At 40.4% G+C, this 24,526-nt stretch overlaps 1 protein-coding gene across 1 annotated transcript in view; it reads left to right on the top strand.

Moving 5' to 3' along the window:
- Nucleotides 1–13,512: 13,512 nt before the first annotated feature.
- The window catches only part of LOC138807541 (FERM and PDZ domain-containing protein 1-like), a 42,644-nt gene continuing 31,630 nt past the window's right edge, over nucleotides 13,513–24,526 (top strand). Inside the window, exon 1 of the mRNA XM_069993298.1 lies at nucleotides 13,513–13,613. Coding sequence (XP_069849399.1) covers nucleotides 13,513–13,613 — 101 coding nt within the window. The remainder of the gene's footprint in view (nucleotides 13,614–24,526) is intronic.

The following is a 24,526-nucleotide window of genomic DNA, read 5'->3' as shown; positions in this document are numbered from 1 at the left end:
GAGGGGAGGTAAGAGAAAGAAAAGGAAGGGGAAAGAAGAAGAAAGAAGGGAAAGGAAGGGAAGAGGTAAAAACACAGGGCATAGATGAATAGGTAAGCTAGTCACAGACTAATTTGGGGAACAAAATCCTACAGCAGCCCTGAGATTGAGAATCCTCATAGGGTAGGGATGTGGAAATAAAGGAACCCTATTGCACTGTTGATAGGAATGTAAACTAGTACTACCACTCTGGACAGCAGTTTGGAGGTTCTGCAGAAAATTAAACATAGGTCTTCCCTTTGACCCAGCCATGCCACTCCTGGGCATCTGCCTAGAACATCACAAGCCAGGATACCATAAGATGCACATCCATGTTCCTTGCTGCACTAATCACAGTCTCCAAGTTGTGGGAACAGCCCAAATGCCCTATAATAGATAAGCAGATCAAAAAAATGTGGTACATGTACACAATGGAATTTTACACAGCCATTAGAAAGAATTAAGATTATGTCATTTGCAGGGAAATGGATACATCTAGCACAAATCATGTTAAATGAGATAAGCTAAGCTCAGAGAGACAAATGCCCCATGCCTTTTCTCATATGTGGAAGCTAAATCTAAAATCAATGGGACATGATAAATTATACCGGACTCCAGACTTTCATATGCATTGAGACCAAAGTTGGCTGTTCTTAGGAGAAGAACATGGCTCTGATCATATAAACTAATATTTATTGAAATGAACTCCAGGAAATGGAAATAAGCTTTTTTCTTCATGATTATTTTTGTTATCCTTTTGTGTTGCTTGTTTATTCATCTGTTATTGGGAGGGTTGGGGGGCATGGAAATGGAGGGACAAAGGTGAACAAATCCAGCAGTGGTACTCACCAGACACTGTGTTGAATATAAACTATACAACTTTTGGGTGGGGATGGGTGGGAAAACTGGTAGAGAGGGAAAGAGTGACATTTTCCAAACAAATGTACTCATGGAAGTGGCGCTATGGCTCCAAGTGGTGGAATGCTAGTCTTGAGGCAGAAGAGTTCAGGGACAGCACCCAGGCCTTCAATCCCACAGTTGACCCCACAATTGACTCATTATCTGACTTATGTACTTAACCCCTCTGTACATTACCTTTATAATAACAATAAAAAATACAAAAAGAAGCATTGGAACAGATCATTATATGATAGGAGATGAGTAGGGTCTTAGGGTCCTCTTGACCCCTTTAAAGTTTATTGAACTCTCTAAGCCTCAGATTCTTCGCCCTGAAAATGGAGTTCTAAATTACCCCCATGCAGGGTTGTCATCAAAAGTAAATAAGATGTTTTAAGTGAAAACACTCATTTCTCCCTGTTAGGTTTTTGGATATGAAGTGACCCTCAGAAGGCTTGTGTTGCCAGGTGATGAAGGTGAGGGCAGTGACTGGATCCTGAGGGTTCTGACCTAATCAATGGATTAATCCCTTGATGGATTCATATGGTATTATTAGGAGATGGGACTAGGTAAGGAAGGGCCATCAGGGTCCTTCTTGGAAAGTTGCTTCCCTAACATGGTGCTTCTTTCCTTCCTGGCCACCATGAGGTGAGCAACTTTGCTTTGCCACACCCACCTGCCACCCTAATGTTTCATCTCATCACAGAACCATAACATGGAGCTAGCTCCATGGACAGAAACCTCTGAAACTGTGAACCAAAATGGATTCTAGCTTCCTTAAGATGTTTATCTAGGTATTTTGTCACAGCAACAAGAAACTGACTATTACATGATTCTTCCCCAAATTGGTCAAGAGGACAGCTCTTTTGAGGAGTGGGGGGAGATAGAGTTGTATATTTGAAAAGAGGTTAGATTTTTAGAGGGGGAGAGGGAATCTCTGAAGGACTTAGGGAAGTGACAAGATAAATAGCATTTTGCACGCTGCGCCTACTTAGAGAAATTCAATATGAGGATAAAGGAAATGAACCAGAGGCTGGGTGACTTGTGTACTTGTAGATTAGTTAGGGACAAAACCAGAGGGGAATCCAGCATCCCTGTTTCTAGCTCAGTGCTCTTTTCAGTTGTCCCTTAGGGATTTTTCTTTTTTTAAATCAAGAGTGGTGTTAGAAATGCAATTTCTAAGCAACCTGAGACATACCGAATCAGAAATAACCCATGCTTTAATCAGCTCTCAAGGTGCTTTTAGGGTTTTACTAAGAAAGATTGAGGGGAAAATAAGAGAAATTCATTGCTGGAGTTGGACTATTACATCTATGAAGGAAAGTGGGCCAGGCAACAAATGCTGGACACCAGAGATAAGGTTTTTTCTTTCCTTTAAAATATTAAAATGTAATCTATATGCCATAAAAATCAACCCTTTCAAATCAGTTAGTAGTTGTTAGCATATGCACAAGATGGTGCAATTATCACTTCTAATTTTAGAACATTTTCCTCATGCCCCCAAAAGCATCCTTTTCCCATTAGCAGTCAACTCCTGTTTCCCCTTTTCCATAACCCAGGCAACTGCTCATCAGTTTTACCTCTGTGGATTTGCCTGTTCTGCACATTCATACAAATGGAATCATTTGTATGAGAGCCCTTACTGTCTGGCTTCTTTCACTGAGCATCATGTGTTTGAGGTTTCTCTGTATTAGAGAACGTGTCAGGACTAAATTCCTTTTTATGACAGAACAAAACTTTGTATTCTTCAAACTTCTGTCTCAGACAACTTTGGTCCCACAACTAAGTTTATACTATCTCAGAAAAAGAGATTGGAATCTTTAACTCCTCTATCCTATTTCCTGCATGAGGAGCAAAAAATCTCTCTCTTTCTCTCTCTCGTTGAAACTTAAAAAAAAAAAAAAGAAGTTATCTGGGCATATTTTTGTAGAATCCTATAGCTTTCAAGCCATTGTCACAGAGAAGGGACAGTAGGCCTTTCACTAATGCTGGTAGATAGCTGCCAGGGATCAGCACAATCATTTTTATGAATGAGAAAACGAGGCTGAGAAGAGAGTGGTTTGAGCCAGTCATGTGCTACCATGCCCATTCATTGACGCGCCAGGCAGGAGATGTGGACTGGACATCTACAGATGCATCTACAGTTTCATCCACAGACACATGAGAACCAAGGGATGTTTGGGGAACAATAGGTAGGTAGTTCTATTTGAATGTCCAGAGTGAACAACAAAGCATGTAAGTAGAACTCAGACCACATAATATTTTGATGGCCTCGCATGGGGAGAAAAGCAATAGAGTAGAATGGACTGGGCCAGTTCCAGAGATCAGCAAATTTAATCAGATTCTGAATTCTAGTTCTTCCATTTCCTTGCTGTTGTACTTTTAGCCAAATTATGTAGCTTCTTCATACCTCAGTTTCCTTTCTGTGAATGAAGGTTAATATATGTATATATTCATTTAAAAAGAGTTACTGCTTTAATGAATTGGGGGATATGACTTAAGTGGTAGGGTGCTTGCCTAGCACGCATGAGGCCATGAACTCAAAACTCCAGTATGGCAAAACAACAACAAAAACTAAACACATGTAAATTCTAAGACGAGTGCCTAGTACATGGTAGCATTGTTGAAGTGGGTCATTAACATTACTATCATTCTTTTTTTTAAGACTTTATTCTAAAAAATGAAGGGGAGCCACTTGGCGATCTTAAAATGAAAGTGTTATGGTTAGAACTACATGTTACACTGATCTGACAGTCATGTGGAAGATAAATGGAGGAAGGTGAAGCCTGGAGACTGGCTGGGAGATTATTAGAGTATTTCAGATAGAAAGTTTGTACCCTGGGAGTAGCACTAGGAGAAGAGGAGATGAGAGATGAAGATAATTGGGACAAAGTTATAGGACTTGGCAACTAGGCAGTGTGGAGCATGAAACAGAGTGAATGTCTAGGATGGTTCTCAGTTTTTGACTTGGGCAGCTGTAAGACGTTTCTTCTTGGAGGGGAACATTTGAGGAATGGAGCAGAGAAAGATGGTGGATGAATTCTGTTTTAGATACAATGGCTCAAGTGCTTCTGAGTCCTCTTGGCAGAGATATGAAAGACACAGCTGGTTCTCAGAGCATTTGGAATTGTGTTGTGGCTGCCTATGAAGAGTGTTCTCTAAAGAGAAGTGAGCCCAAACTTTGCTATACATTGGAATCACTTGAGGAGAGGGTATCTTTAAAACTGCCAGAGTCTGATTTGCATCCTCAAGAATTCTAATTTAATTGGTTAGGGTGCTTACTGGGAGTTTTAGAGGCTCCCCGGGTAAAACTAACATGTAGCAAAGTTTGGGAGCCACAGGCTTAGAAATACTTGATACCTTTTTCTTTTTTCAGATAAAAAGGAAGTTGAGAACTAAATCCTTGCCTTGAGAATGATAAGGAGTTTCCCAAGAAGGCTGAATGGGTGGGGAGATGCAACTGGGCAGGAGCCCAGGAGGAGAGCTGAAAAGTGAACCCTTCCATTTAAATTAGTTTAAGAGAAAATGCTCATTTATATCTCTCATTATTCAAAAGACTAGAAATTTGTCGTGCATGTTGCTTTCTTGAGATTGTTCTCATAGCAGTTGTTTTATATTCTTGGGCTGTGTATATATTGGAGATTAAGTATTGTAAGATAGCATAGATGACCCTCCAATCTGATTTTATGTTCCATTCACTCATTTACAGCTTGTTCAGTTTAACAAAGCTTTATTCAATTTGTTGGATGTTGGGTGCTAGAGACACCAAGATGAACAAGATTTAAAAAAAAAAAAAAACCAAAACCCAAACTCTTCAAATTGTTCTGGGATCAGCCCAGAACCACATGTAACTTGAATTAATCTCTCTTCCTAAATCCTAGAGTATCAGGTTTAGAAGGCATGTGTGGATCTACTTCCCATTCAATCTTTTGGTTCTGAGGAAAGGGTCTCACCGTGTAACCCGTGTAACTCCTTGCCTCAGTCCTCCTCCCTGTTTCTTGAATGCTGGGATTATAGGCTTACCAAGTATGAACCACTCCCAGTATCCCTTCTGATCTCAATTGCCCCATAGGGTCCCTGACCTGATGATATCTTTTTTTTCTTTTTCTTTTCTTGCTTTTTTTTTTCTTTTGTCAGCCATGGGTCTTGAACTCTGGGCCTGGGCGCTGTCCATCAGCTCTTCAGCTCAAGGCAAGCTCTCTACCACTTGAGCCACAGCTCCACTTCAGTTTTCTGAATGGTTTGTTGGAGATAAGAGTCTCAAGGACTTTCCTACCCAGTCTGGCTTTGAATCATGATCCTCAGATCTCAGACTCCTGAGTAGCTAGGATTACAATCAGGAGCCACCAGGACCCAGCCCCAGTGCAGATTTGATAGCTCTGATAATGAAAAATCTTTTATAAGGTGGGCAAAATAGGTAAGTATTCAAGCCAAATAATTGATACAGAGATATGGAATGATACTGTTTATTTTGCGTATGTTTTAATTTTGTTAAGAAATATTAAAGGACATCCTTCCTTATGAAGTAAAAAATTGTCTTCTTCAACTTATAGAGGAAACCTATTCTGGTACTTATGGTTGCTCTTATATTTTCCTAAGTCTTTACAACCGAATAGTTTTTCTCAAGTTTATTCTCCGGTCTTCTAAAATTTAGTTCATATGCCATTGTGCCAGCTACAGGCACTCAGGTTTTCAGTTCTCCTTCTCTATGTTCAGCTCATTTTTTATCCATGTTGCATTACACTGGCCAGCAATTCTAATATTGTAACAAATATCTTATTTTTAAAAGTATAGAATGCTTCTATTTTTCTTTCTAAAATAACACTAGATTATCTGGTATTTCTATGTTTAACTGTTTTTGTTTTCTTGTTTGTTTTCTTGTACTAGGACCAGGACTTGCACTCAGGACCCCAAACTTTTACTTAGCTTTCTTGTTCATGGCTGGCACTTTTCCACTACAGCCATGCCTCCAAGCCAGCATTTTGTGAATTGGAGATGAGAGTCTCATAGACTTTTCTACCTGGGCAAGCTTCAAACTGAGATCCTCCAGATCCCAGCCTCCTGAGTAGCTAGCGTTGTAGACACTGGCATCGGGCCTTTATTTTTTCTAATCAAAGAAAATTACAGATAACAAATGACTTCTAGCTTCGTAGACTCATTTGCCTCATTTCTTTTTTTCTTTCCCTCTCTCTCCCTCTCTTCCTTCTCTCTCTGTCTCTCTCCCTCTCCCTTCTCTTTTCTCTTTCTCTCTTCCCTGCCCCCTTCCCTCCCCTTCTCCCTCCTGGTAATCCCACCCAGGACCTCAAGAATGCTAGGCTAGGACCATTGTGTGTGTGTGTGTGTGTGTGTGTGTGTGTGTGTGTGTGTGTGTGTGTGTGTGTGTGTGTGTGTGTGTGTGTGTGTGTGTGTGTGTGTGTGCGTGCGCTAGGACCATTGTGTGATTGTGTGTGTGTGTGTGTGTGTGTGTGTGCGCGTGCTGATCCTAGGACTTGAACTCAGGGCTTGGGTACTGTCCCTCAGCTTTTTTGCTCAAGGTTAGCATTTTACCACTTGAGCACAGCTCCACTTTCAGCCTTTTTGGTAGTTAATTGGGAAGAATAGTCTCATGGACTTTCTTGCCCAGGCTGGGAACAATGATGAATGACAGAACCATTAGACCAGATGACTTCTTGGCAGTGGAATGGTGGTGAAGATTGGAATGTTTGGGGATTATCTGTGTTCTTACTTTGTTCCATTAGCCCAGCCAATCCAGAGGCTAATAAGAAAGCCATTAGGAGGTCATTCTCTTTGACTTTAAATTCTCCTCCTCAGACCTTGCTGAGTCAGGGAACACTTTTAATGGCTTGGGGGATGTAGCCATTTGTTTGGTCTTTGAAAGTCCCTGGATGGAGGCACATACTTATCCACAGTCCAGATATACAATGCAAATTAATTCTTTTAGTAATTAGAGTCATATATGTTTATAGGAATGAGTTAGCTAAATTGTATTTGGCAGCAGTTTCTTTAAAGATCCTCTGTAAGTAACCACTGCCGCTAGCGTACCTTCAACTGGAATCTGAGAGCTTGTTGGTCTCTATCCCTAGAGGTATCTGAGAACACTAAAACCTACGTCATTCAAAGACTGGAAATGATGTACAGGTCATAAATTCTGCATCTGCCTTTATTGTGGTTATTTCAGAATTTTCTGACACATTGAAGTGTCTAAAAGATTTTATGTGTGGGTACTGGAGTTTGGAAAAGGCCTCATGCTTGCTTGGCTTGCTTGCTGGTGCCCTGTCGCTTGAACCATGCCTCCAGCCCAGATATTTGCTGATTATTTTGGAGATGGTCCCGTGGATTTTTCTGCCTGGCTGACTTCAAACTGAGATGCTCTGAATCTCAACCTCCTGAGTATCATGATTACAGGTGTGGGATACACAAAGTCTGGTGATAGATTTATAGAACAAATTATGGTGAGAGAAAATACTATGATAAAGCCATTTGAAATGATGGCAAAAGTGCTTAGATATTAATATAACTTATGTTTATGAAACTGTGAGGAAAGTCTAAGATCTCACTTTGATTTAAAAATACATACATGAGTAAGCATTGATAACGTAACAGTTGCTAATTGGGAAGTGTGATTATGAATGATTTTTATTTTCATTATACATTCTGTATGTTTTACAATAACTATGTGTTACTTTGATAAATAATTTCTAAAGTTAAATAATTGTAATAAGGGCTTTTAAGAGAAACCAACAACCTTAAACCTCTTAGAAACAACCTCTTTCAACTTTTCTAATATTTCATCCCATCTTGTATATTCCTGAGAAATTTGCTTCAGTTAACATTGTCCAACTTACTACTTTAATTTAATTTAATTTATCATGGGGCTTGAACTCTGGGCCTGGGCGTTGTCCTTCAGCTTTTCAGCTCCAGGTGAGCGCTTTACCACTTGAGCCACACACAGCACCACTTCTGTTCCCCCCCCTCCCCCCCAGGGCTGAGGACCAAACCCAAGGCCTTGCACAGGCTGGGCGGGCGCCCTTCCACTGGGCTAAACCCCCAGCCCCTGCTTCTGGTTTTTCTGATGGTTTCTATTGGTGATTGATCTCACAGACTTTCCTGACAGGGCTGGCTTTGAACCGTGATCCTCAGAACTCATTGTCCTAAGTAGCTAGTATTACAGGCCTGAGACACTAGCTCATCATAGTAGATAAGGGGATTCAACTATTTTGTTACCATACTTCTTTTTAATCATACTCTCCTAATATCATATTGCAGTTTTTGAAATTACTTTTTAGTGGTTATTTTTTATTTTGGTCCAGTTGTGGGACCTGAACTCTGGGCCTGGGTGCTGTCCCTCAGCTGTTCAGCTCAAGGCTAGTGCGCTACCACTTGAGCCATAGTACCACTTCTGGCTTTTTTTTTTTTCCTGCTTATGTGGTGCTGAGGAATCAAACCCAGGGCCTCATGCATTCAAGGCAAGCACTTTACCACTGAGCCACCTTCCCAGCCCTTTTCAGTGGTTATATTATTATGAAAATGTAAATATTGTTTTGTTGCTGAGCCAAGTAGTAAACTATAATTTTATTTCTTTTATTGCCTTCTGTATTTCTTGAATTTCACACTGCTTTTGTTCTGATTTGCTAAGTCTCCATGTGCTTAATTCTTTCCCATATCATTTAACAACCTCTCAGGGAAATTTTCTACAAAAAAAGTCAGATCATCTATCTGTTTCTATTTCTTTTTCCTAAGACCTCTGCTTTAAGCACCAGTCTCTGTGTGTTGCTCTCAGGGTCTTTTGTGCAGGCATAATCATGTCATGGTCATCCTGGATGCTCTCTGCTTCTTGAATTTCATCCTCAATTTCCTATATCTCTTTCCTGCTCTATTTATTTACTTCCTTATTTTGCAGGAGCGCATCATCTAATACCTTGAGAAAAAGTGAATGAGAGTTCAGTATTTTGAGACCTAATTGTGCAAATATGTTTTTACTACTGATTGATAATTTGAATAAAGAATCCTAAATGGAAAATCTTTTCCCTTCAGAAAATTGTCTTCCAACTTCCATTGTTCATACTAGGTCTAATACCATTTTATTCTCAATTGTTTATAATTGTTCTGATTTTTTTCCTTTGAATGCTTACTTCTAAACATAATTTCTGTGTATAGTTTTTAATTTTTTGTAGTATTGTTTGCTGCTGATCATGGAGCAATTATAGATTGGGGAGGGAGAAGAGTTTGGTTACCTTCAAACTTGTGACCCTCCTGCCTCAGCGTTCAAAATAGCTTAGATTTACAAGAATACACCACTGTACCTGGTTTAGATTGTTTAGATCTGGAAATTTAGGCTCTCCGGGGAAATTTTGTTGAATTATTTCAATTGCCTTATCTTACTTCCTTTTTTTTTGTTGTTGTTGGTGGTAGTGGTGGTGGTGGTGGTGGGGCCTGAACTTTGGGCCTGGGCTCCGTCCCTCAGCTCTTCAGCTCAAGGCTGGTACCCTACCACTTGAGCCACAATGCCACCTCAGCTTTTTCTGCTTATGTGGTGCTGAGGAATTGAACCCAGGGCCTCATGCATGCGAGTTAAGTACTCTACCACTGAGCCAACTTCCTAGCGCCCCCCACCTTCTTTTTTTTCTTTTAGTGCAAGTACTCAGGGCCTTGCCCTCCTCAAGGCTGTTGCTCTACACTTGAGCCACACTTCCACTTCCAGATTTTACTGGTTAATTGAGGATGAGAATCTCACAGACTTTTCTTCCCTGGGCGGGCTTTGTACCCTCAAATCTCAGCTAGTAGCTAGGTTAGCTAGGATTATAGGCATGAGCATCTGGCAAACTTCCATTCTTCTTTACTTTGGAACCTTACATTAAGTGAATATTGGGCCTCCTGGATTGATACTATACATTTATTGTATTGTACATTTTTCTGTGTTTGATATTTGGTTGCTCATTCTGTAGCATTTCATAGCCTCTGTCTTTCAAGTTTTTAATTCAATTTTTATTCTATCTTTGTTTTAATTTCCAAGTATACCTCCTTGTTGTCTGATAGCTTACTTTAAAGAAAGATATTGATGCCATATCTTTTTGAAGATTTAAACTAAAGAGTAATTATTTTCTTCTGTTTCCGGCATTGTTTTCTGTTCTTTATTTATTATCCTGTGAGCTTGAACATTTTTATTCCTTTACTGTGATTTCTATAGTTTAGAGACTACGACTGCTACAGTTCTCCATGTTTAACTAGAAAGCCCTTACTATGTTTTTTGTTTTGTTTTGTTTTGTTTTTTTTTTGTTTTTTTTTACTTCTTTAAAGTCACTGAAGACAATATCCAAGTCTGATGTCTCAATGGTAAATAAAGCTATGATGACTATATGGCTATATTGGCTTTTTTTATTCATTTGGCTTTTATTTCTATTTGGCTTCTTTTGAATGAAAATCACGTTTCTAAATTTTCAAAGTGATTCTTTTGGATGTGCAGTGGGTTTTTTGATTGTCTGTCTGTTTGTTTGTTTGGGTCGTGCTTGGTTTTGAACTCAGGGCCTCATGCTTGCCAGACAGGCAATATACCCGTATTTCTTTTGCTATGCTTGGATTGGTCATCTGTCCTTGTGCTACTGGGATAGGCCCACTGTTATTCTGTTGATCATTGCTGAACTCCATTTGTTAAATTTTGTTTTAGTATACACACTATATATTCTTAGGGAGATTACCTTTTTATTTGCTATACAGCTGCCATCAGAAGTGACATCTGTGTTATACTGGCTCCTTCAAAAGAGTTTGGAAACTTTTTTCTTTATGTTCCAGAATAATTGAAATGGTATTGGGGAACATTAATTAAGCTGACTAAATGCAACATGGCTTCTTTGAATCCTGGAATAGAAAAGGAACAGTCGTGGGAAAACCAGTATAGGTTAGATATAGTCTATAGCTTCTTGGTTAGTACTCTGTTGGGATTCATTTCTCTCTTTTTTTTGGTTCATTTCTTAATTTTGAAAAAAGTAGAAAGATTATGTAAGATGATAACATTAGGGAAAGCTTGAGCCATGACTCCAATTTAGTACTGAGCTTATTTAGAAATGGAGTCTATGGAATTTTCTGTCTGGACTGGCTTCAAACTATGATCCTTCAGATCTCAGCCTCTTTAGTATCTAGAATTACATACATGAGCCACCAGTGCCTGGCTATCTTTTTAGTTACTTTCTCTTTTAGAGTCATCATAGTTTATATATTTTTAAAAAATTGTCATCTAGATTTTCAAGTGCATCTTTGTAGCCTTGAGCAACATGATCTCTTATAATTCTTTTTTATTTGCTATTTATCCATGCTTATATCCCAGTGTTGTATCTATTTTGGGTAGTTACTTATTGGGTTATAAAACCAATGTAGTGAGTTGAGACTAATTTTTGTTGTTGTTGTTGTTGGTTGTGGGGCCTGAACTCTGGGCCTGGGCGCTGTCCCTCAGCTCTTCAGCTCAAGGCTAGCGATATACCACTTGAGCCTTAGCAGCACATCTGGCTTTTTCTGTTTATGCGGTGCTGAGGAATCAAACCCAGGACCTCATGCATGCGAGGCAAGTACTCTACCACTGAAACACCTTCCCAGCCTGAGACTAATATTTTAAAAAAGTGACAAGGTGTAGAAAATTTAAAAAATATCCATACATATTGATTTATGAAACATTGATCACAAGCACATACATAGACATTTTTCCTAGGTAACTTGACAATATGTATCATACACAAATGCATGTAAATTTTGCCTTAGCAATATCATACATGGGACCCTTTCCAGACACATAATGATAGAAATGATATATGCATGATATAACTCATTGCAATATTTTTTTTTGGGTCCGGTCATGGGGCCTGAACTCTGGGCCTGTGTGCTGTCCCTCAGCTCTTCAGCTCAAGGCTAGCGGTCTACCACTTGAGCCACAGCACCACTCTGGCTTTTTTTTTTTTCATTTTGCTTATGTGGTGCTGAGGAATCGAACCCAGGGCTTCAGGCATGCAAGGCAAGCGCTCTACCACTGAGCCACCTTCCCAGCCCAGATTGCGATATTTTTTATAGTAGCAAAAGATTGGCCATAAGCCAGATGTCTATCAAAGGAGTCCTCTATTGTATGAGTACATTAAATTGCACTACTTTCATTCCAATGCAATAGTAATTGTTCACAAGAGTGAAGAATGATTCCATGTACTGATGTGGAGAGATATCAAAGATATTGATTGTAAAGGGGGAAAAAAGAATAGTGTAGAGCAATGTGTATAGTATGCTGCCTTTGTGTTAAGAAAAGGAAATATCAGGGTTGTGTTTGTTTTTACTTGTATCGACATAAGGAAACTTTGGAAGGAAGAAAGCTGGAGAATAGTATGGGCATGGGAGCTGGGCAGAGGGGGCAAGTCAAAATAGAAGGCAGATCTTTTATTGTGTATGCCTTTTTATCTTACTGTGTTAAGGAACACTTAACATGAGAGTTACTGCCTCATAAATGTGTGTGTGTGTGTGTGTGTGTGTGTGTGTGTGTGTGTGTGTGTGTGTATGCATGTGTGTATATGTATGTATGTATGCCTGTACCATTAATGAAGCTTAAATTTGGGGCCCCAAGTTCTCATTTGGGTCAAGACTGGTGTTCTGCTATTTGAGCCACAGCTCTACTTCTAGCTTTTTGATGATTAGAGATGTCTCACTGGATTTTCTGCCTGTGCTTGCTTTGAACTAATATCCTCACATCTCAGCCTCCTGATTAGCTAGGGTTAGAGGCATGAGCTAGCAGTGCCCAGCTCTCTTCACAAAATTTTAAGTATACCCTTCAATAACTATGTGTCTTTTTAATGAGCTGGTGTTGAATTATACTAGTGAATTAGTGACCTATTCAAAACTTACATGTAAAACATTGGACACAAAAACGCAGCATTTAGAACATGAGTAAGACTACGACTATACCTAGTTACCCAGGAGGCAGAGATCATAAGGTTGTTCCAGGTCAGCCTGGGCAAGAAATTAGCAAGACCCCATCTCCACAAACAAGCTGGATGTGGTGGTGCATATAAATTTGAGATATCTGTAATCCCACATTTATGGGAAGCAAAGGTAGGAGGATTGTGGTCCAAGGCTGGCCCTGGGTAAAAGGGAGACTCTGTCTGAAAACTAAAAGCTGGAGGCGTAGTTTAAGTGATAAAGCACCTGCATGCAAGTGTAAGACCCTAAGTTCAAACCCCAGTACTGTGAAAAAAAAAGAAAAAGAAAAGAAATAAAAGAAAAAAGAATGTTACCATGTATCTTTACTTCCTGATGGAGATAAAACTGAATCATGATGTGCTGGGAGGCACAGGGGAGAGAAGCCATGTTTGTGGCTCACAGTGGATCACAGTTACAAAGTTGGAGAAGTTGTATCTTTTCTATCCTCTCCTCCTGTGTATAAAAACAAAGCATTGTTTCAAGAGTATTCCAATTTTTTTTTTTATTTTTGGGGTGTGTGTGTGTTTCAGATGGAAGTGAGCGCTGTTTATTTGCTCAGCTGGTCTTAAAGAGGAGAAGCACAGGCCAGCATCATAGAATCTTCCTTAATTTTCCCTTGCTTCTTCTGAACTCTTTCTTCCTTTCAGGTAAATGGAAGAATTGGAGAACAGTTTACTCCAGACTGGGAAAGCACACCGCATAGAACAAATGGTGGCTCGCTGGCTGCGGCGCTCCCGTGATAGCTCGGCCCGGTAAGGCTCCTGGGCGCCCAAGATTCCCATCTGTTAAGCTGGTGTCCCTGGGGGAGGAGGTCCTGGCCTTGGTGGCACCTGGGGATGGCTGTCTCAGGCTTGCTTTGTTCTAATGCCATGTGGTGGGGGACCTGGAAACAGGTCAGCAGTTGGGCTGGGATGCCCTCCCTCTCTCTTACCCAACAGACATTCACACATACACACATACCCTCTCATTTTAGCTGCTGTGAGTCCAGCAATCTGCCTGTCTCTCTCCTTTCCCCAGTCCTTGTGTTTCCAGCAGCCGACCCTTCTCCATAGTCCCTATTTCATTCTTAGCAAAACAAAATGAAATCAAATACAGATCTGATTTGACAGCTACAAGAGAACTTGAAAATATGCTCTGTTTCAATGCCTTCGTTTTCCATCTCAGATTTCCCATCTGGCCCTGCCACCGGGATGAAATATCCCCTGTCAGGTGTTTCTGAGACACTCATTCTTCCAAAGGAACTGGAAACAGCTGTTCTCCTGCCCAGAGATAAAACGCTCGCCAGCTAGCTTCTCTGAGAAGAGGCTGAGGTGAGCTAAGGCCGGTAGAATTAGCCTTGCTTTACCTGTGAAGCTCAGAGTGACTTGTTTAGGACCACCTTCATCTCTTTTCTTTGTGTGTGTGTGTGTGTGTGTGTGTGTGTGTGTGTGTGAGTGTGTGTGTGTGTGTGTGTGTGTGTGTGTGTGTGTGAAAATACCGTACAGAGGGGTTACAATTACATGGGCAAGATAATGAGTACATTTCTTATCAAGCATTGTTGCCTCCTCCTTTGTTTCCCCTTCCCATCCTTTCACATCTTCCCCCTCCCCCTCTCCCCGCGCCAAAGTTGTAAAGTTCATTTTTCGACATAATGATTTTCTTTCTCCTTGTATTTGAACTCAGAGCCTTGTGCTTGCTTGGTAGATATGCGACCAATTTGAACCATGTCCCAGCCCTTTATTACTTATTTTTCACATGGGATCTCGTGGGTTTTTTTTCGTCTGGTGTCTCTGCCTCAAGCTGGGCCACTATACTTGGCATTGGTGAAATGGGGTCTCAGGAACTTCTTCAGCCAGGCTGATTCTAATCTCAGTCCTTCTCCATGCCCACTTCCAATACTATTTCTTATAGAACAAAGTTTAAGTGTCTTTTGGTTTGACATTTCATTTGTCCATAATCCATCCCACAGTCCTTTAAGCTATTTATCTTACTACTCTGCTCAATTCCCATGATGCTCAAATGAATACTCATTGTTTCCATGCTGCTGCCCCCTCTCATTCCCTTTGCCCCTTGGTCCTGGTCTGCTGTGCCTGATCCCCTCTCCATCCCCATGTGCCTAGAACCCACCCACAGCTAAAGCTTTGGCTCTTTAGAAAGTGTCACCCATTGCCCAGTCAGAGAAAAATCTCTCCCATGGAACTCCATGGGTTTGAATTAAAACATTGGTATATGCTCCAGCTTTCCTGAGCAGCCTTCTGTGAGTCCCAGAAGGTACTAGCTCATCTCTGTAGCCCAGAACTGAGTGGAGCATCCCAGGTGGTCAGGTAGGCTGATGGATGAATGGAAAAAAGTCACAGAGCATATTGTTTCCCAAAGTAGGTTCTTCCAACCTAGTCCTGTATGATGCTGATCCACCAAAAAATGTTCCCTGCCCAGATGTGTTTGGGAAATAATTCTTGTAACCCACCTATCTTGTGGATGCATTATGTGCATTACACCCATACTATCTGAGGATCACAGTTCTAAGCCAACCCAGGCAGGAAAGTCCGTGAGACTCTTATCTCAAAAAAAAAACACTCAAAAAACTGGAAGTGGTACTGTGGCTTAAGTGGTAGAGTGCTAGCCTTGAGCTGAAGAGCTGAGGGACAGCACCCAGGCCCAGAGTTCAAGACCTACAACCAACAACAACAACAACAAAAATTCAATTGTACAATATTTTCTTTGTCCATTCATCAGCTAATAAAACACAAATATTTAGGTTGACATATGAACTCAAAATATAATATATGCATGTTTGTATGAAATAAACATTGGCTTATTTCTTCTTTTGTAGCTATTATGAATAATAGTACCATGAACATGTGTAGAAGTGTTTGTTTGAACACATGCTTTCAGTTCTCCTGAGAATATACTTAGCAGTAGAGTAGCTGCGTCATGTGGCAACTATGTTTATTTGCTAGAGAAATGTCAGACTACTTTCCTTTCTTCTTTCTTTCAGACCTCTGCATGTCTGGGCATATGGGCCCAGCATGGCATTTACTCTTCCCCATCCCAGCTAATTCTACACCCTGCAGTGGCTGTTTCAAAACGCACAAGAGCTTCTATCCCTCAGGCTAGCCCTCAGGTCCACCCCAACCCAAATCATTCAGTGGTTCAGCCACCATTGTGCCAAAGCCTACAAGTCCTTCAGGACCTGGTCTCAACCTCAGTCTCCAACCATACCTTGTTCTTCTTGCCTGTTTGCTCACTGTTCTCCACTATTTTCCTTCTACATTACTAATCAAACTCTTTCCTATTCAGGGACTTTCAGGTTGTTGCTCATTTAGTCTAGAACATTCTTTTTCCTCCTCCTTGTTCTTCAGGTTCAGCATACAGGATAATATAGACACTGGTTTGTTTGTCCTTTGTTCCTTGCCCTGCCTCTTGCTGGCCCTTTTCTCCAACCTTCCTGCCATACATGAGACCCCAGTGTGTCCTTACTCCTGCCAGAGGGCATACTGGGTAATACATGATTAATACACATTTTTCATGCTTGTGCTAGGGCTTGAACTCAGGAAGCTGAGTAAAGCTTTTTGCTCAAGGCTAGTGTTCTACCTCTTAAGCCACACTCTACTTCCAGCTTTTGGGGATTAACTAGAGATAAAAGTCTCATAGGCTTTCCTGACCAGGATGGCTTCAAATATGATCCTCCGATATCAGCCTCCTGAGTTCACTCCCCAAGATCAGCACACACAAGAAAATATCTAGGGGCTGGGAAGGTGGCTCAGTGGTAGAGCGCTTGCCTTGCATGCTCAAGGCCCTGGGTTCGATTCCTCAGCACCACATAAGCAAAAAGAAAAAAGCCGGAAGTGGCACTGTGGCTCAAGTGGTAGAGCGCTAGCCTTGAGCTGAAGAGCTGAGGGACAGCGCCCAGGCCCAGAGTTCAGGCCCCACGACCGGACCCAAAAAAAAAAAAAAAAAAAAAAGAAAATATCTAACCTTTTCAGCACTGTAGTTGTCAATTTTTCCCCCATAATATTCTATCTCTGGCCCCAAGTGACTTGTCTAGTCATAAATTTGTAAAACAAAACAAAACCGTTTCTACTTCCAAACATTATTTAAAAATTGATAACTTCCATGTATGTGGGATAATGTATCATTTATTTATTTATTTATTATTGTGAAAATACCTTACAGAGGGGTTACAATTACTTGGGCAAGGTAATGAGTACATTTCTTATCAAGCATTGGTGCCTCCTCCTTTGTTTCCTCTTTCCATCCCTTCCCATCCCGCGCCCCCCCCCCCACTCTCCCACCCCCCTTCCCCTGGATAATGTATTTTAAGTGTTCTACTAGTAGGGTAGAGTGTTTTTAAAGCTGGTTTGAGTTCCTAAATTTTAACTAAAATTTCAGAGGTTGGAATTGTTACCAGTGTTAGTCACACTGAGGTGGTGGCACTTATTTGGCTGAATGTGCTTGAGCAGGTGAAAACCTAATGACCCCTATAATTATGGAAATGAGACACTATTCCGGTATGATGGACCCCTCCAGGACCATATAATTTTATATTGTGAAATGAAAATAACAGTTAAAGTACCAGTGTTCTTTTAGAAATAGTTAACCCTAGGTACCAGTAGTTGATACCTGTAATCCTAGCTATTCATGAGGCTGAGACCTGGAGGATTCACAATTCGAAGCCAGATTGAGGGCGGGGTGGGGAGTCTGTTTAACTCTATCCCCAATTATCTGCAAAATGTTGGATTGAAGGTATGGCTTAAGCAGTAGAGCACTAGCCATGAGCAAGTAAGCCAAGCAAGCAAGAGGCCCTGAGTCCAACCTCTGATCAAAAGAGAGAAAGAAAGGAAGGAAAGATAGAAAACATTGATGTGCAACTTACTAATTTTAAACAGTCTATATTTAGTTTATGGAGTTTATTTGAGTCTCTGCTAAGAAATGAATATCTACCTTGAGGATTTTTTCTGAAATAGTAAGTAGTTGTCTGCATCACCATCACCTGGAAAGGGTTTTCCCTTCTTCCCAACCCTCCAAGATAGTGGATGGCATTTCCTCATTCCCCAAGTGGGAAATTAAAGATTTGTTTCTATTCCATTGGTCTTATTGCCAGTTTTATACAGCTGTGTCACAACTATTTACATTACTCAGAATTATACATCTCATTACCTGTTAAAGTAGGCTTTCATTACACATTATTTTCTATATTTTTACTCTTACCCTCTTATTCTGCCATTTGAACTATAGAATAATTTGATTCCATTATTAAAGCAATTAAGCACGAAATTTTCTGAATTCTCTAATGCTTAATCTAAAAGTGTTAGCTCCAGATTTGCCAGAGCAAAATCTAAAGAAACATAAGGAGCATAATGCAATTTCACGCCTTCATCATTATGGCTGGGTTTTATCCTGAGGGCTTAAAAAAAGATTTCTCTCAACTTGCGTGTAAATGGTGATAAAGACACATGCACATGTCTGCACATGCCCTAACACAAGGCATATCCATGTTTCACATGTACACATTCACAAGTGTGCACAGACACACATTCATCTATGTACTTACACATCGGTACATAATCTTACGACATCTTAGTGTTGGTCATTGCTGCTGGTATTTCATGTATTCCAAATTTACTCATTCATTTCAACTGTAAGTAGCCCACTTATCAATTATATACAGAAATGGCTTTATTGACCTTTTGAATATAATGGTTTTTAAAAAGCATAGGTTTTTAAAAATTATTATTACTTCTTGACCTATGGACAAAAGTAGAAATTTTTGAGGAAAATAGTCTGGAAGATATCTGGAGATTATTTCTTAAATCATTGGGTTTTGTTTTTGTGTTTTTGCTTTTATACTACTGAGGATTGAACTCAAGGCCTTGTGCTTGCTGGATGAGTGTTCTAACACTTATGCCATGACACCTCTATCCCCAGTCTTTTTGCTTTTCAGAGAGGTCTCACACTTTTGCCGGGGCCCTTCAGACTGTGATCCTCCTATCTCCATCTCCTGAGTAGTAAGTAGCTGGGATTATAGGCATAGGCCATGCAGTCTCTCTCTGCCCCCCCTCACAGATACATACATACATACTGCACCAGAATTCATATTTTAAAGTAAAAATAGAAGGATTTTTTCTCCTCTCAGCTGTAGGAACACTTGTACATACATCTGCGTTGACTGTCCCTGGAAATGGTCACAACCACACAAATATTCCTGAGTGTTCACTATGTACTAACTTTCTTTCTAGTATAGACTGTTGTCTTTATTTCTGCCATTTTTTGAGAAAGCTTTTAAAAAATTAGTCAAATTTATACCAGATTTTAAAATCATTCAAATTAAACAGAATAAAGTGCTTAAACATGAATTCCAAATCATTTCTCCACAATCTGTTGTTACAGGACAGACATAAAGTATATTTTCTAACATATCTGGAAAGCAGATTGTTTTTTAAAGCCAGAGAACATTTGAAGCATGATCCCTCTGAATTTGGTAATTTTTCTTTTCAGTGTTATTGATCAGCTCAGCATGAACTCTTGACCCATAAAATTTAGAACTAGCCTCAAGACTTTTCATGATAAATGTAACATATTTGTTGTTGTTGTTTTTTTCAAGTTCTCCCTTACGGTAAATTTAGTTATCTAACAGGAATCACATTAGTGTAACAGTGGGTCTTACGCCCTTTCAGTGTAAGATCACAGAAGTGACCTCAGATGGATGGTTTGAAGGCCATGCTCATGGCAGGCCATATGTTTGGGTTCGATGCTTAGTTTGGTATTTATAAGATGCTTCAGAGGAGGAAATTTTGCTGCAGGAATCATTTCTTTCAGTGTAGTGTCAAATATTAACATTCTCTGTGAGAGAGGCTGCAGCTTGGTTGTGTATATTGATATTCCCTTTCCAAACAAAAGCTCCAACATGGCCTTTGGGCGAAATGTCAAATGCAGACTTTGGGCCAAAGCCACTGCCACTATCCAGGGATCAATCAAGACTGTGGGGTGCCTCATTTGCCCACCACAGTTGAAGAATGCCCTCTTTCGAATTGGAAGCATCAAATACCTGAAGCCATCCTTTGGAAATCACCAACATGAATTCTGTCAAAACTCCATGTAAGACTTCTTTTCTTGGTTCTCCTGACAGTAGTTAAGATTTGCTGTATGGGTGGTATTGAATTCTGCACTTGGAACAAGAAATGCTCAGTTCTTGCTACATAAACTAGTCTAGAACAGGAGGCTTTGTATTGGTCATTATGAATATGGTGTGTATATTTAAAAAAAAAGAATATGTGGTTCTGTGGGCCCATTCAGCAGATGGATGGAAATATTTACTCCCAGGCCAGAAGACAACAACATAAGGATTGGACAGATAGAATACATTGTTAGGTAGATTGGGGAAATGAAGGGGGAGAGGGGGAAGGGAGGGGAATCAAGAAAAGAAGGGGAGGGAGAAGGAGGGGGAGAGAGAGAGAGAGAGAATGAGTTGTGGATTGGAAAATTCTAACTAGAGGAAAAAATGTCCAATGGTCAGTGTCTGAGGATCTCAAAAGAGGTTTGTTTGACTGGAACAAAGATAACAACAAAAAAATAAATAAATTGTGTGATCTCAAGCTGGAGTGATAGGTAAGAGTTGTGTTAAGCTATATTCAGAAGTTTGAATTAAGCCATTCAGCCAGTGGGTACAGGAATAGGGTTGCATTATAAAATCAGACTGGCTTGTAGTTGGAGAATCCATTAAGAAAGGAAAGATGATAAACAGGGAGCCAGTAGGACCTGATTGCAGATACCTATCTACCAGTAGGACTAGGGCAGAAAGGTAGCTCTGGAAGTGGAAAGAAATGGATAGCTTTAGAGATCTTTTGTTGCTGGGACTGATATGCCATTATGTGTGAAAGTAGGGAAAGGACAGGAATGACCTTCAGGAGTCTGGTCTGAGCAGCTGACCTCATGATAGCATTTACTGGGATGTGGTGAAGTTGAGTCCTGGTTAGGATCACAATCATTGAGCCAAGTGACATATCCATCTAAGGGAAAATGACAATCAATGAACTCTACAACTTGAATTACAATAGCTATTTCTTAGTAGTTTTATATACATTTCCAACTTTTGCTAAGTGCATTACAGGGATACAATATTAGGGATAGCACACGGTATATGTGTAGCATCTTATTCATTTATTCACCCAAAAAGCACTCATTCCTCCTGTGAGCACATCTTTTCTTGGTCTGTAAAAAAGGAAAAGATGGGTTATATGCAGATCCTGCTGTCAGAGAACATTAAGAGTAATGATATTTGGGATCAGATCACTATCAATTAAAGCCTTGAGAAGTCAGGGCTCTGAGAAGAAAGAAGTTATGTCTACCTAGGGGATCAGAGATGAAAGAGACGACATTCGAACTGAATCTTCATCTCGCCTGACATCTTTCTGCAGGAATAGCTGGGCTGCTGAGCAAGTTTCCATGAGGACTTTCTCTGGGATGTTTGCCCAGGAATGGAATTGCTTCACATTCTATTTTTTGTTAGTTTTAGGCATTTAGAGGATATTCTAAATTCTGTTTCATTGGGAAAGGCTTCGGCATGTAGCTATGGCTGTGAGGTGCCTTAAAGCTGTGGTGTGTAGAAGAGAGAGGTCATACATGTGAGCACACTACCATGTGCAATTGCATGCTGCACTGACTGTCATCCTTGCAGCACAAAGTAATGTTTAAGAGCTCAGACACTAGCAGGCTGGCAAGGTGGCTCAGTGGTAGAGCGCTTGCCTTGCATGCGTGAGGCCCTGGGTTCGATTCTCAGCACCACATAAGCAGGAAAAAAAAAAGCCGGAAGAGCTCAGGCATACAAGTCAGATGCTGTAGCTTCAAACACAGCTCTTTGAACTTCTAGGCCTGATTTTTTGTTTCCAGGGGGCACTATTGGGATTTGAACTCAGGGTCTCACCACTTAAGCCACATCCTCATAGCTTTTCCTTTAGTTATTTTCGTTTTCTTTCTTTTTGCCAATACTGGAGCTTGAACTCAGGTACTCATACTGTCACCTGGCTTTTTTATTTGTTTATGACTGGCACTCTACTACTTAAGCCATGCCTCCACTTCTGGCTTTTTGCTGGTTAAGTAGAAATAAGAATCTCTCAAATTTGTCTGCCCAAGCTTGCTTCAAAACAAGATCTCATATCTCAGTCTCTTAAGTAGCTAGGGTAATAGGTGTGAGCCACTGGCCCCTGACCTGCCTTACTTAGTCTCAAATAGAATCTTGAAGTTTTATCTGGGTCAGCCTATACCATGAGCCTCCTGTTTGTACTTTCTGCATAAGACAGGTGACAAGCATTTGCTACCCACTTTTTGCCTTAGCTGCCCTCAAACCACAATCCTCATGATTTATACTTCTCCTGAGTAATTGGAAATATGAGTGAGCCATCATCATGATGTAAGAGTGAGGACCATTCTGTATTATACTAAACATAACACACAAACTATACCTTATCTCACAAAAAAATAGTTTACATTGGTCTGGGAAGGTGGCTCAGTGGTAGAGTGCTTGCCTTGCATGCATGAGGCCCTGGGTTTGATTCCTCAGCACCACATAAACAGAAAAAACTGGAAGTGACACTATGGCTCAAGTGGTAGAGTGCTTGCTTTAAGCTGAATTGCTGAGGGAGCGTGCCCAGGCCCAGAGTTCAGGCCCCACGACTGACAAAAAAAAAAAGTATACATATACATATATGTATATGTATACATATACATTTTTACATAACTGTGAGATTTTTGAAAATTGACAGAAACATAAACTGACAGAAACATATATTTTTAGATATTTACAGTAGTTAGGAATTTTCTTTTGTACATAGGTCTCATACATTTTCCCTACATGCGCACAGATTCTAGATTTATGCTGCCTACCATGCTCACCACTAGCCATGTGGCTAGTGTAACAAAAGGACTTTATATTTAATCTTAATTAATTTAGATTTATTTTAATTTAAAGACCAATAAATTCAGTCATGGGAAAACTTTTAAGTATGTTTGGAACAACTTGGAAAGACATTTTACTTTTGAAAGCTAGCCTGGGCAGAAAAGTTCATGAGACTCTTCTCTCCAATTAACCAGCAAAAAGTTGGAACTGGAGGTGTAGCTCAAGTGGTAGAGTACCAGCTTTGAGAGAAAAAGCCAAGTGAGAGCAAGAGGCCCTGAGTTTAATTAAGCCCCAGTATGAGCACACAAAGAAAGTGATATCCATTGTATATAGTTATTCTGCTTCTTATCATTTTTCCTTTCCTGCAACATTAAATATTACTCTACTGCTCTCTATGTGAGTGTACATACATATATATGCATGTGTGTGTGTTTGTTACTATAGGGCCTTGTGTTCAACTTTTTCACGCATAACTGGTGCTCTATCGCTGAGCCATACCTTCAGTTTTAGCTTTTTGCTGGTTCATTGGATTTGTCTTTCTGGGCTAGCTTGGAACCACAATTCTCAGATCTTAGCTTTCTGACTAAGATTATAGGCACTTATCTCTAATACTTTTTTTCTTTTAAAATAACACAAACAGCCAGGCACCAGTGGCTCATGCCTGTAATCCTAGCTACTCAGGAGGCTGAGATCTGAGGATCATGGTTCAAAGCCAGCCTGGGCAGGAAAGTCCATGAGACTCTTATCTCAAATAAACCACTAGAAAACCGGAAGTGGCGCCGTAGCTCAAGTGGTAGAGCGCTCGCCTTGAGCTAAAGAGCTGAGGGATGGCACCCAAACCCAGAGTTCAAGCCCCACAACCGGCAAAAACAAACAAACAAAAGAACACAAACATTAACCTTTTCTTTCATGGTATAATATATTATTATAGTTCGAAAGATGCTTTAATCATGATTTTTAAGAGGTAGTGTCTTTCTGTGTTGCCCCTTGAACTCCTAGGCCCAACCTACCTTTCTCCATCAGCCTCCCAAGTAGCTTGGGAAATATAGGTGTGTGCCACCACTTTCTGTAGCCCTTTTATAGTGTTAAAGTTTTGGCCTTTAAGTCAGAAATAGATGTGGGTTTTACTCAGAGTAAGATTTCAGTTTCCTGTGTCTTCTCTTGAGTTAGGTCTCTCTGCTGACTGTGTCAGTATAACCCATATGATTACCTAGAAATTCTCCCTGGGCTTCTGTGCTTCATGGCTTCCCCTCGGAGCCTCCCTCTGCTAACCCATGGCAGGTTCTTCGGTGCACAGCACAGGGTATGCAGGAGGCTTGGAGATGGACTTGTCACGTGCCTTTTGGCTTCATGAGACAGTTTTTCACATTTCCAGATTGTAAATGGCAGAGGTGATTTTCAGGTCAGTGAGGTCCTATTAAACTAGACAGAGTTCTTGCTTTGGCTAATGTTTGGTACATGGAATGAATGATGGGCCTGATGCACAGAGCTCTGAGGGGCTGTGATGTCTCCAGGTGTCTGTTGTTAATAATGACAATAAACATCTCAACCCTTCACTATTTGACCTTCCTCAGGAAAAAATTCATTGGCTGCTAAAGAAAAAAAATAATTTACCATCGACAAATGAAAATTAGCTAGTGACTTGCTCTGTGGGTTGTTTTTGTTTTTATTTTTTTTTAGAGATACAAAATACAACTTTTGGAACTGGCGCTGTAGCTCAAGTGGTAGAGCGCTCGCCTTGAGTTGAAGAGCTGAGGGACAGCGCCCAGGCCCAGAGTTCAAGCCCCACGA

The sequence above is a fragment of the Dipodomys merriami genome, unplaced genomic scaffold (assembly GCF_024711535.1).
Source record: "Dipodomys merriami isolate MVZ:Mamm:240054 unplaced genomic scaffold, mDipMer1.0.p SCAF_420, whole genome shotgun sequence".
In the NCBI taxonomy this organism is placed as follows: domain Eukaryota; kingdom Metazoa; phylum Chordata; class Mammalia; order Rodentia; family Heteromyidae; genus Dipodomys; species Dipodomys merriami.
This window is presented reverse-complemented; position numbering and strand designations above follow the sequence as displayed.